General features: G+C 41.0%; 1 protein-coding gene across 1 annotated transcript in view; it reads left to right on the plus strand.

Annotated features, from left to right (window-relative positions):
- Nucleotides 1-5273, plus strand: part of SPATA22 (spermatogenesis associated 22) — a 22984-nt gene extending 17711 nt beyond the window's left edge. Inside the window, exon 7 of the mRNA XM_007454253.1 lies at nucleotides 5247-5273. Within this exon, the coding sequence (XP_007454315.1) occupies nucleotides 5247-5273 (27 nt within the window). The remainder of the gene's footprint in view (nucleotides 1-5246) is intronic.
- Nucleotides 5274-13764: the final 8491 nt, after the last annotated feature.

The raw sequence follows: 13764 nt of genomic DNA on the forward strand, positions 1-13764 counted from the left end.
GGAAAAAAAAAAAAAAAAAAAAAAAAAATTTATAACTTTCTAACATCTATCATTTGCATTTGCCAACATTCACTTAACCACTGGGTATTTAGTTTCCAATTTATCACTATTGTAAATAATAGTGCAACCAAGTCTCTACATCTCTGATTTTTGTCCTATATCCTGAGTAGTTTCTAGCCCCAATTTGTGCAATGATCTTGTCTAATACATTGATATTCTATTACAGTCTCAAGACTAGATTCCTTGTTACCTCATGACAAAAGTAAAAATTACTTATATTTTTATATAAGAGACAGGGGAGACAGGTATTCTTCATATCCCCCACCTATATTCTTCATATTCCTTGTCTATATCCTTATTTCGAGGGAAGTTTTAACTGGCTCCAAGACCTATTGGCTTGATTGTTAACAGAAGTTATTTTAACTCCGTTAACTGTGAAGGAAAAGAAAAAAGATTCATTATGTAAACATGTGGCAATTCAAAGCACTCATGTAATAAATATCAGCCATTGAGAAAAAAGAAAATTTGCTTGAGTTTTTAGACCATTTAATTTATACTGGGACTGATGATGATGATGATGGCTGCATCATGTTTACTTAAAGGTGATAGTGCTACAGATTTTACTCAACAGCATGTAAATTGAGAATGAAAATTACTTCACCTTAGAATTTAGACAAAAATGGCAGTGATGGAGGGTCCCAGTGAGGTCGATTTGCTTGAGGGATGGAAGAGCCACCTGGAAGAGGGCAGAGAGTGTCGATATGCCCAAGTCCAAGGACAATGGGTAGAATATCAGAGGGAATCTCATCTTTGGGTGCCATTCCCTCCCTAGCCTCACCTCCAGACTCACACTGGGTCAAGGAAGAGAGAGAGTTTCAATAAAGAGATGGTGAATATAAAGTTTTCTTGGTTATTCCCTTATTGGTAGGTATGTAAGTTGCTTAAAATTTCCCCTTATTATGGCTTCTACATTTAGAACAGATTTTTAGAAGTGGTTTCAAAGGTTATAAAAACTGGTATATTTGATAGCAAGATATCTAGCCAGGTCCTCTATTTAATGACAAACTGGTTTCCCATAATATATTATTGCAAATATTTTCAAGCACACCTTAAAGTTCAAAAACTATACAGTGGGGCTTCCCTGGTGGAGCAGTGGTTGAGAGTCCACCTGCCGAGGCAGGGGACATGGGTTCGTGCCCCGGTCCGGGAAGATCCCACATGCCATGGAGCGGCTGGGCCCGTGAGCCATGGCCGCTGGGCCTGCCCGTCCGGAGCCTAGCCTGTGCTCCGCAACGGGAGAGTCCACAACAGTGAGAAGCCCGCGTACCGCAAAACAAAAAAACAAACAAACAAAAATAAACTATACAGTGAACACCCATGTGCCCATCATCTAGATTTTACCATTATATTTGGTCTTTATATAAATGGGATCCTTCAATAGTTATTCTTCTTTGACTTGTTTATTTAACTCATTATTATGTTTGTGTGATTCTCATATTAGTGTCTTCAACTATGTTTTAAAGACTGTATAGCATTGCATGGTATGAATATACCACAATTTATCATTCCTTTTCTGTTTCAAGGTATTTTGTTTCTGTGAACACTTGTACATATTTTTGGGGCACGTGCAAGAATTTCTCTATGGTTGCTAATTAGAAATGGAGTTTGGGCTTCCCTGGTGGCGCAGTGGTCGACAGTCCGCCTGCCTGATGCAGGGGACGTGGGTTTGTGTCCCGGTCCGGGAGGATCCCACATGCCGCGGAGCGGCTGGGCCCGTGAGCCATGGCCGCTGAGCCTGCGCGTCCGGAGCCTGTGCTCTGCAACCTGCAACGGGAGAGGCCACAACAGTGAGAGGCTCGCGTACCGCAAAAAAAAAAAAAGAAAGAAAAAAGAAAAAAAAGAAATGGAGTTTGTGCATCTTCAGATTTAAAGGATAAAATCAAACTGTCCCCAAAGGGCTTGTACCATTTTAGGGTCTTACCAGCTGTGTATAAGATTTTTTTTTCTTTTTTACTCTATATTGTCATCAAAACTTGCTGTTATCTCATTTCTTCATTTAGACCGATACAGTGAGTGTGAAATGGTGTCTCTCCAGTGTGATTTTAATTCGCATTTGCTAGATCACAAGCAGGGCTGAACTTCGTTTCCTAAATTTACTGGCCATTTGTGTTTCCTCTTCTGTGAAATCCCTGTTCATATCTTTTGTCTATTTTCTATTGGATCCCTTGTATTTACTTTTTTTGTTTGTTTGTTTGTTTTTTGCGGTACGCGGGCCTCTCACTGCTGTGGCCTCTCCCGTCGCGGAGCACAGGCTCCGGACGCGCAGGCTCAGCGGCCATGGCTCACGGGCCCAGCCGCTCCGCGGCATGTGGGATCTTCCCAGACCGGGGCACGAACCCGTGTCCCCTGCATCGGCAGGCGGACTCTCAACCACTGCGCCACCAGGGAAGCCCCCTTGTATTTGTTTTTAATTGATTGTAGAAGTTTGGGATATATTTTGGATACTCCAGGATAGCTCTGTATGATGCCAATCTCTTTTAATTTGTAACTGTCTTTTCACTTTAAAAAAGTTACAAATTACTCATCTATGATGAGTAGAGATTTTAAATTTTAATGCAGGCAAATTTAGCAGTCTTAAAAATGATTAATGCTTTTTTGGACTTTAAGAATGATTGAAGGAAACCATAAACGACGAAAAGACAACCCTCAGAATGGGAGAAAATATTTGCAAATGAAGCAACTGACAAAGGATTAATCTCCAAAATTTACAAGCAGCTCATGCAGCTCAATATCAAAAAAACAACCCAATCCAAAAATGGGCAGAAGACCTAAACAGACATTTCTCCAAAGAAGATATACACATTGCCAGCAAACGCATGAAAGAATGCTCAACATCATTAATCATTAGAGAAATGCAAATCAAAACTACAATGAGATATCAACTCACACCAGTCAGAATGGCCATCATCAAAAAATCTACAAACAAATGCTGGAGAGGGTGTGGAGAAAAGGGAACCCTCTTGCACTGTTGATGGGAATGTAAATTGATACAGCCACTATGGAGAACAGTATGGAGGTTCCTTAAAAAACTAAGAATAGAACTACCATATGACCCAGCAATCCCACTACTGGGCATATACCCTGAGAAAACCATAATTCAAAAACAGACATGTACCACAATGTTCACTGCAGCACTATTTACAATAGCCAGGACATGGAAGCAACCTAAGTGTCCATTGACAGATGAATGCATAAAGAAGATGTGGCACATATATACAATGGAATATTACTCAGCCATAAAAAGAAACAAAATTGAGTTATTTGTAGTGAAGTGGATGGACCTACAGTCTGCCATACAGAGTGAAGTATGAAAGAGAAAAACAAATACCATATGCTAACGCATATCTATGGAATCTTAAAAAAATAAAAAAGGAACTGATGAACCTAGTGGCAGGGTGGGAATAAAGACGTAGACATAGAGAATGGACTTGAGGACACGGTGGAGCGGGGAGGGGGAAGCTGTGGCGAAGTGAGAATAGCATTGACATATATACACTACCGAATGTAAAATAGTTAGCTAGTGGGAAGCAGCAGCATAGCACAGGGAGATCAGCTCAGTGCTTTGCAATGACCTAGAGATGTGGGATAGGGAGGGTGGGAGGGAGGCTCAAGAGGAAGGGGATATGGAGATATACGTATGCATATGGCTGGTTCACTTTGTTGTACAACGGAAACTAACGCAGTATTGTGAAGCAATTATACTCCAATAAAGATCTATTTAAAAAAATAATAATAATAAAATCCTTCTTGTGATAACATATAAAAGGCACATTATTGGTTTTTTATTTAATAAATAAATACGTTTAGAAATCACAAAAACCAAAGCTCTTGGGGGTCTTCAAAATTTTAAGAATGTAAATGTATCCTGAAACCAAAAGTTTGAGATATGTTGTCCTAGAATACAAACATACATGAAAATCATTCACGTCAAATTCAGGAAACTGGTTCCTTTGAGAAAGGAATTGTTGCTTTAGTGGTATTTTAAATTTAACATTTTAAATATTTTTTGAGAGAGAAGTGACACAATAAGGTAACAAAATAATATAATTTAATTTTTTGTAGAGAGTACATATGCATCTAAAATTATTCCCCATATTGTAGTGTATGCTTGAAATTATTCCTAATTAATTTTTAAAAATTTTTAAATGATCTGAAAGTATGATTTGCCATTGGGTTTGATCAAAATGTGGGAAACACATGTATTTTCTCTCTAAACACAAAGAAGATCTGGATGATATATTTTTAATTCAAAAATAGTCTTTTGAAAGACTAGAAGGAAAAATGATCAGATACCAGAGGTGGAAAGTGAACCCTTAGCAGTAAGGAGTTGAACTGGTGGCCTCTGGGACTACTGGGAAGCTTAGGGGTTTGGGATTTTACCTCCCATCAAGCCAGGAGTTGAAGTCAGAGGACTCCTCTCAGTGGGATGTAGAACTGGACTTCCTGTGCATGAAAAATAAGAGACCTGAATGGAACCTGGGAAGTTTCCACCCTCTGACCCAAAGTCATAGCTGGAAGCTGGAAGTGAACTCCCTGCCCTCGAACCTTTCATATTTCACATCTCCTTATCCCTATGTGCCATGACTTAGGAAAAATCATCAGGCTGACCTTTTACCTCACTTCAGATGTTAGATCTGAACATTCTGCTACTTGGAACATTCATCCAATTTTTTTATTTTAACAATTACATTTTTCATTTGCAAGAACTCCAACTGGTTCTTTTACACAACTGTCCTTGTTTCATGCATTGCTACCCTGTGATATTTCTCTGAAGATACTCATAATTATCTGGAGGTCTTGTTTGGTCAGTTTGGTCTATTTCCTTGGGTGTAAGTTCTTTCTTTTGTTTAGTTCTCTATTCATCATCACACTTTCATGATTTTATGTTTTTGAAATAGCTGGTGATTCCTGATGTATGCACTTCTGTTTGTAGCTGAGATTCCCTATTTAACTATCCTTTGTATATCACTGGCTTGGGTGAGGGTGAAGTTAAAATGGAGCCCTGCGTGCTGCACTGTTTTCGGTAAGAGTTAGGTCTAAATAAGAATTTTTACCAGGATAAGGGACTGCAGCAGCTGGTTCCTCTGGGTATGAATGTTCCTTGTTTTCCCCAGATTTCACTAGCAACTCAGGGCACTTCTCTGTCTCCAACCTGACCTTCCATACTTTGTCCCTCCCACCTGCAGGCAAATAACCCCCTCACTGCTACCTGACCCAAAGGAGTTACACTATTGCTGCTCCCACTGCAGAACCACAATCACCCTGTCAGGCAGTCCTGGGTCCCTTCTTGCTCTAGAGTCCATCACTTCTGGGTGCAAGACACACCTCATACTGCACCCACCAGGTAAGTAGTATCCTGTATCCACAGGGAGGTGGGAGAGCATAGAGAGGCAAACCAAACCAAGGGACAGAAGACAAGGAGGAGATATCCCCTGAGCTGGGTCTGGAAGGACAGGAAAAAGGAGTTATGTTGATAAAAAAAAGAAAGAAGGAAAACTGAGGCAAAGGGAATGGTATGAATAAAAGCACAGGAACTTTAAACAGCACGGTACATGCAAAGAGTTTTAGGCAGTTTGAAATAATTAAGAGTGGTGAGCGATGATGCCATCAAGGCAGTGTCACAGGTTGCGTTCTCCAGAAGCAGCTGCTGAGATGGAGTTTGGAGTGTAATGTGTTTATTAGGGAAGGAACATGCCTTCCCAGCTCTGGCAGGAAAGGGTAGGAGCTGCCCACAATGATCTCCTTCCCCATTCAGGACTCTACCCCATACTCCAGATCTCTAGCCTATAGCAAAGACATCGCTCCCCGCCCTCCAGCCGTTTCCTACTGAGGGAGGCACTGATGAGCCCCCTAACTCCGCCCCAGTTCCAGCTGTCTCCCGAAGCTCGTCCAGCCCTGTGTGGCGCGGGTCTAAGGCAAACAGCCCCAAAGAGGGATAAAAACCATCCGAAGTGCATCGGCTCCGCCCAGGAAGCCCGGCTAAAGTGCTAAGGAGAACCTCAGCCACTCCAAAGCCAAAGCGACAGGCGCGGGGCAGAAGCCAACGGGAAGTCTTGGGGGGGAGGGCCTCCTGTTTGATTGACCAACGGGAGGCCCTGGTTGATAGGTCCTTGTAAATCCAGACCTCTCGGGCGGTCCTTCACCCCTTTCAAGACCCCAGGAGGGGCTGACCAAAGTCCTGGGCCGACAGCCAATGAGGAGACCTGGAAGGCGGGACTCCTGCAGAATTAGCTAATGAAAAGCTCGGAGAAGCGCTCTAATTATCCTTCCCCAAACGCCGCGGAGCGACGCCCGCTGGTTCCGCTGGTTGCGCGCGCCATCCAGTGGCGGTCTGGCAGAGATCTCAGCGTCATTATTAGAAACTTAAAATCTGCTTCCAACCTTCGTAGTGTTCCCCAAGCTCAGAAGAAAGGATGTCCCTGTTGACCCTCCCGGTCCACTGGGGAGCAAATAGTCCCGGACCCTCTTATTCTTCCTTAAAACTAAGTAATTCTTTCCCACGAGCACCAGGCGTCCGCTCCCAATGCCCGGGCTCTCTCCTTTGTGAAGGCGTTTGATGCAAAGTTTCTAAATAAAATACGAGCAGATTAAGTCCAGGATTACATTTTTTTAAACAATGCGCAATGACAACAGTCAGATCGTTACACGAACAAAGGCACTGATAAATTTAACATCGATGACCGAGTTTAAAAACAAAAAAATTCTCAGTAAACTAGGTATTCAAAGAAACCTTAATTTAATAAAGACTCGGAAGACCACAATGAATCTCAGACTGTGTGATACACCAGAAGAATTCCTGTTAAAGTCGAGACGGATATTAATACCCCTACTCTCATCAATTTCATTTAAAGTTTTGGAGAGCCTGACCAAGCTATAAGACTTTAGAGGGGGCAGGGCAGTTAACTGGAAAGAAAAAAGTAAGAAAGAAACTATCAGTATGTCAGGTAAAATGATTTATAGCTGAAAAACCTGAAAAATCCACTAAAAACTAAAGAATTCAGTAAGGTATTTGGAAGAAAGATATATTTGTGTGCAGAACGTGTTATGTATGGGTATACAGAAAGAAAGAGGGAAAGAAATGAAAGAAGGCTATGGCTTTCCTATATTCTAGCGTCAAAGACTTAAAAGATGTCGTGGAGGAAAAGAAGATCCCATTCACCAGAAAAGGGGAGACAAAATTTTTATTATATGGAGATAAATGTATACTTGGAAACATAAAAAGAGTCAGTTGAAAGTATTGATAACAGTAAGAGGATAGTGTAGGGGACTTCCCTGCTGGCGCAGTGGATAAGACTCCGTGATCCCAATGCAGGGGGTACAGGTTCGATCCCTAGTCGGGGAACTAAGTTCCCACGTGCCACATGGTGCAGCCAAAAAAAAAAAAAAGAAAAAGAAAGAAATTTCACATCAATTGTATATGAAGATCATAAACTCTTCAAGAAAAGAAATATAATCAACTGTAAAAGCTCAAGAATCAGAATGGTTATTCTGATTGCTAGAAGACAGTGGAGGAATGCCTTCAAATTTCTGTGGAAATAAATATTTACAATCCAGAATTTCCAGCCAAAATGGTAATCTAGTGTACAGGCAGAATAGAGACATTTTCAGATATGAATGGACTCAAAAAGATTGTCTCCATTCTTTCTTAAGAAGCTCCTGGAGGTACCAGCCCCAGCAAAATCAAGGGTTAAATCAAGAACAAGGAGTTCATGGGATCCAGAAAAGCACAGGTTTAACCCAGGAGAGCAGCAAAACAGAAATCCCAGTATAATGGTTGCACAGGTAAACCTAGAAAGCAACCAGGACAAACTGGAGCAAAAAGACAAAGCTTTTTGCCAGGAAAAAAGTAAACTCAATAGGACTTCAAGAAAGCAATGGGACTGTATATGAGAAAGTAGATAAGTTACAACTGAGGTTACTATTCTCTCTGGGGAAAAACATAAAGTTGTATAAGAAAGAAAATGCAATTCTACTTTATAGTGAGCAAAATTTATATCATTATAATGACTAGTATACCTTGATTGCTCACATAACAGAAAATACTGATGAAAGAGGGAAGGAGGGTTAAGAGAACTAATTCCATCTGTCCTTAGAAAGACACTAAATATACTAAAATTGATCAATAAATATCAATATAAGGATATCATCAAACAATATGGCAGGAACAACCAGGGGGGGTTAAATGCTTAAGGAGCTAAAAGTGATTGCCGGGACTTCCCTGGTGGCACAGTGGTTAAGAATCCGCCTGCCGATGCAGGGGACACGGGTTCGATCCCTGGTCGGGGAAGATCCCACATGCTGCGGAGCAACTAAGCCTGTGCACCGCAACTACTGAGCCTGTGAGCCACAACTATTGAAGCCCACGCGCCTAGAGCCCGTGCTCCACAAGAGAAGCCACCGCAATGAGAAGCCCGTGCACCACAACAAAGAGTAGCCCCTGCTCGCTGCAACTAGAGAAAGCCCGCGCGCAGCAACGAAGACCCAACGCAGCCAAAATTAAAATTAATTAAGTTCTTAAAAAACGATAGTGAGGCAGAAAAATTGGCGAAACCCTGGTTCCCTGATGGCATCACTGAGCCCCTAAACTGCCTACCTTCAGACTTCGTATTTGTTGAAAGATAATTTTCAAAGTAAGGTAAAATCATGGCTCTCATATATTATAAAAATGAACTTGTGTTAAAGATTTTAACACTGCCAAGGTGTTACAGTCCAAAGAACAGATACATATTTAGATGAGGAATATTGAAATGTACAAACTGGTTTTTCCATTGAGGGGGACAGTAGAGGAGATTTATCCCTCTACTGGGCATAATTCATTTGTGTGTCTATAGACTAGAATTATTTTGTTTTGCTATCAGTTATCTAAAACTTACAAAGTTGTAAAATAGATCCGATAGAATCAGAATAAGATAACCCACTGTGTTCTAGACAATGCAGTTTTCCACTGATGCCCTAATTTTTCCCTGCATGTCACATGTAACAAATATTCTCCCATCTTTTCAAGCCATTGTTAGTTGGCTTTTTATTTCCTGTAGCTGAATATATTTCTAGCAAATACCTTCTAAACATAGGGAAGATGCTCAATCACACTCATGAGTTTTGAAACATGTAAATTAAAACTATGATGTAATATTATAGTTCACCTATCAGAAAGGCAAAAGTATAGAAGTTTATTGATAGTGAGGGAAATAAGGTAGTTTCATACATTCTTGTAGAGTGGTAAATTAATGTAGTCTGTGTTAAGGGCAGCTTGGCAGAACCGATCAAAATGCAAAATGCACGTTCCCCTTGTTACAATAATACTTCAGGCATTTATCCTGTAGATACACTTGCCTGTAAACACAAAGACTTATGTAGAAGAATATTCTTTGTAGCACTGCTTGCAGTTGCAAAAGACTGGTTAAATAATCATTCAAATACACATAAAATGGAATACTATACAACCATTTAAATAATGGGGTAGAGTAGTATTATTAGAAGTCAGTGGGAGGGTTCCCCTTTCTCCACCTTCCTGCCAACACTTGTAATCTTTTGCTTTATGATAAGAGCTATCCTAACAGGTGTGAGGTGCCAAGTCACTGTGGTTTTGATTTGCATTTCCCTGATGATTAGTCATGTTGAGCACTTTTTCTTGTACCTATCGGCCATATGTAACTATTCATCTGAGAAATGTTTATTCAGGTCCCTTTGCCCATTTTGTAATTGGGCTATTTGGGTTTCTGCTTTAAGTTGTATAAATTCCTTATACATTTTGGACATTACATCATATCAGGTACGTGGCTTACAAAACCCATTCGATAGGTTCCCTGTTTGCTGTGTTGATTGTTTCCTTTGCTGTGCAGCTTTTTAGTTTGATGTAATCCCACTTGTTTGCTTCTGTTGCCTGTGCTTTTACTGTCACATCCAAAATAACTGTTGCCTTTTCCCTGTGTTTTCTTAGATTAGTTATTAAGGTTTCAGGTGTTACATTTAAGTCTAATCCATTTTGAACCGATTTTTTATGCGGTGTGAAATAAGGGCCCAATTTTATCCACAGTTGCTGGAAATATAAACTGATACAGCCATTATGGAAAACGGTATGAAGTTTCCTTAAAAATTAAAAATAGAACTGCTATATGATCCAGCAATCTCATTTCTGGGTATATCACCAGAGGAACTGAAATAGGAATACTGAAGAGATATCTGCGCTCCCATGTTTACTACAGCATTATTCACAATAAATGTCCATCAACAGATGACTGGACAAAGAGAATGTGGTATATATATAATGCAATATTATTAAGGCTTTTGAAAAAAGAAGGAAATCCTGCCACTTGCAACAACATGGATGAACCTGGAAGACATTATACTAACGGAAATAAGCCAGACACAGAAAAACAAATACTGCGTGATCTCACTTGTATGTGGAATCTAAAATAGTCAAAGTCATGTAAAAGAATGAAATTAAAACATTTCCTCACAACTAATACAAAAATAAACTCAAAATGGATTAAAGACATAAATGAAAGACCGGAAACCATAAAACTCCTAGAAGAAAACACGGGCAGAACACTCTTTGACATAAATCATAGCAATATTTGTTTTGGATCCGTCTCCTAAGGCAAAGGAAACAAAAGCAAAAATAAACAAATGGGACCTAATTAAACTTAAAAGCTTTTGCACAGCAAAGGAAACCAGTGCCAAAATGAAAAGACAACCTACTGAATGGGAGAAAATATTTGCAAATCATATGACTGATAAGAGGTTAATATCCAAAATATATACACAGTTCATACAACTCAATTAAAAAAAAAAACCCATTTAAAAAATGGGCAGAAGACCTGAATAGACATTTTTCCAAAGAAGATAGCCAACAGGCACATGAAAAGATGCTCAACATCACTAATTATCAGAGAAATGCAAATAAAAACCACAATGAGATATCACCTCACACCTCTCAGAATGGCTATCATCAAAAAGATTACAAATAACAAATGCTGGTGAGGATGTGGAGAAAAGCAAACCCTAGCACACTGTTGGTCAGAATGTAAATTGGTGCAGCCATTATGGAAAAGACTATGGAGTTTCCTTAAAAAACTAAAAACAGAACTAACATATGATCCAACAATTCCATGCCTGGATGTATATACAAGGAAAACAAAAACACTAATTCAAAAAGATACATGTACCCCAATGTTCATAGCAGCATTATGTGCAATAGCCAAGATATGGAAGCAAATTAAGTGTTTATCAACAGATCGATAGATAAAGAAGATGTGAGACATACAGATATATATTCACATATATACGATGGAATATTACTCAGCCATAAAAAAGAATGAAATTTTGTCATTTGCAACAACATAGATGGACCTGCAAGGTATTACACTTAGTGGAATAAGTCAAAGAAAGACAAATACTGTATGTTTTCACTTATATGTAGAATCTAAAAAAAATAAAACAAATGAATGAATGAAACAAAAAGAAGCAGAATCACAGATATAGAGAACAAACGAGTAGTTACCGTGGGAAGAGGGAAGGGGGAGGGGATTAAATGGCATAAACTACTATGTATAAAATAAATAAGCTACAAGGATATATTGCACAGCACAGGGAATATAGCCAATATTTTATAATAACTTTATATGGTGTATAATGTACAAAAATATCGAATCACTATGTTGTATACCTGAAATTAATAAAATATTGTAAATCAAATATACTTCAATAAAATAAAATATTCAAACTCATAGAAGCAGGGATATAATGGTGGTTGCCACACGGTAGGGAGAGGGTTAGTGAATGAGGTGATATTTGTCGAATGGTACGAAGCTTGAATAATTTCTGGAGATATAAGGTACAGTATAGTCATGTAGTTAACAGTGCTGTATTGTGTATTTGAAATTTGCTAAGAGTGGATCTTAAGTATTCTCACCAAGAAGAAGGAGAGAAAGAAGGAAGAGAAGGAGGAGGTGGTGGAAGAGCAGGGGGGAAGGAGGAAGAGGAGCGGGTGGAGGAGGAAATGGTAACTATGTGAGGCCACAAAAATGTTAATTAGCTTGACTGTGGTGATCATTTCACAATATACACATATATTAAAACACTGAGTTGTATACCTTAAATATATGCTACAATTTTTATTTGTCAATTATACCTTAATAGAGCTGTTTTTTAAAGTCAGTAAGAAAAAGGTCAGTAAGAACATGTACAGTATCAATATTTCTCCAGCATCATTATTCATTTTTCCACATTCATTAAATGGCCAGGTATTTTTAGGTTATCAGCATGTCCCAGGTTTCCATACACTCATTTTTCTTTAATAAACAGGGTTCTGTAGTAGACACCTGCTGGGAACCTGTCCAGGTCCCAACGACCCTTTAACTGCTCTTTGTGGTGGCCACATGCCCCAATCCCCTGGCTTTAGTTGTTTGGACTAGGAGGTTATCACCTGACCTTCTTGGGCCAATCAGATTCTCCCTCATGGGACTCTGAATAGAACTAAATACTGGCCCTGGACTGACTCTTAAATGAGAGTGATGTGGGCTTGTGTGCTATGGAAAGGTTTTTAGCAGAGAAAATAAGAAACCTGGTCTATCCATCTGGGTCCAATCAGGAGAGAGAAACCACATAGTAGCCTGAATAAGGAAAGTTTAACAAAAAGAATTATTAACTATAACAGGGGGTTGGAGTAATGAGGGATTGGCTGCTGGGAAGTGAAGAGAACGCTGAAGAATGCAGGAATAGCAGAAGTAAGGAGTAGCCACCACCCCTGGGGCTGAGAGCTAGTGCCTGAGGAAGGGGCTTCCCCTAGGCCTGAGACCCAGAGCCTGTTGGCCTTGGGTCACTCGATGGAAAAAGGAAAGGAGTCACCATGGTCCCACACCAGCAGAACTTGCTGGAAACCCACCCTCTGTTCTCAGGGAAGTGTTTCACTGGAGGCACAAGGCTATAAACCACCTGGCACTGGGGGAGGCAGGAGGGGGGAGATGGAGGAGGCCACCGAGGGTACCTAACCACTGGCAGACCCAAGAGCTGGACCCTGGAAATCTGAGGTTCCTCACCCTCCGCTCCAGCTGCCTTCCCTGCTAGAAGCTGCCTCAGGTACACGGCCTTGAGATAGTAATGTGTAGCTGAGAGGTCTGGCTGTACATGACTGAACCGAGTTAGGACCTCTGTAGACACTTTGAAGGTTCCGCCAGGCAGGTGCAGAGACCTGCTTCTCTCGCGGCCACCCAAGATAAACCTTGGGAGTAAGTTCCCTTGCTTATTAAACCTGCACCTACCAATCTGGAGCGGTCTGCCTCTTTCTTCGGTCTCTCCTTGCCCTCCACGTAGAGGGTGCCAGTTTCAGACTTCACGGCAAACTCTGGAGGGGACGAACCAGCAGGTGCAAGAAGAGGTTGTCGCTGGGATAAGCCACTGGCCACTGGGTGCTGCTGGCCATCGCGCACCGCAGGCCCCGGGCACTGGAGAAGCTGTGCGCGCTGCAAGCGTCCGGTGCCGGGAAAACTACGACGTCGCCCAGGTTGGTGAGGCAGGCCAGGCAGGCCTCGGCGTAGTCGTCGCAGGCTACGCTGGCAAACGTGGCCAGGGCCACCTTGTGCACGCGGCAGCCCTCGTGGGCCGTCAGCTTGAAGTTGGTCTTGGCGCTCATCTTGGGCAGCGTGAACACCTTGAACCGCTACTCGGACGCGATGAGCACGGCCTGACCGCCCTGCGTGTTAC

The sequence above is a fragment of the Lipotes vexillifer genome, unplaced genomic scaffold, assembly GCF_000442215.2.
Source record: "Lipotes vexillifer unplaced genomic scaffold, Lipotes_vexillifer_v1.1 scaffold680, whole genome shotgun sequence".
Taxonomy (NCBI): Eukaryota; Metazoa; Chordata; class Mammalia; order Artiodactyla; family Lipotidae; genus Lipotes; species Lipotes vexillifer.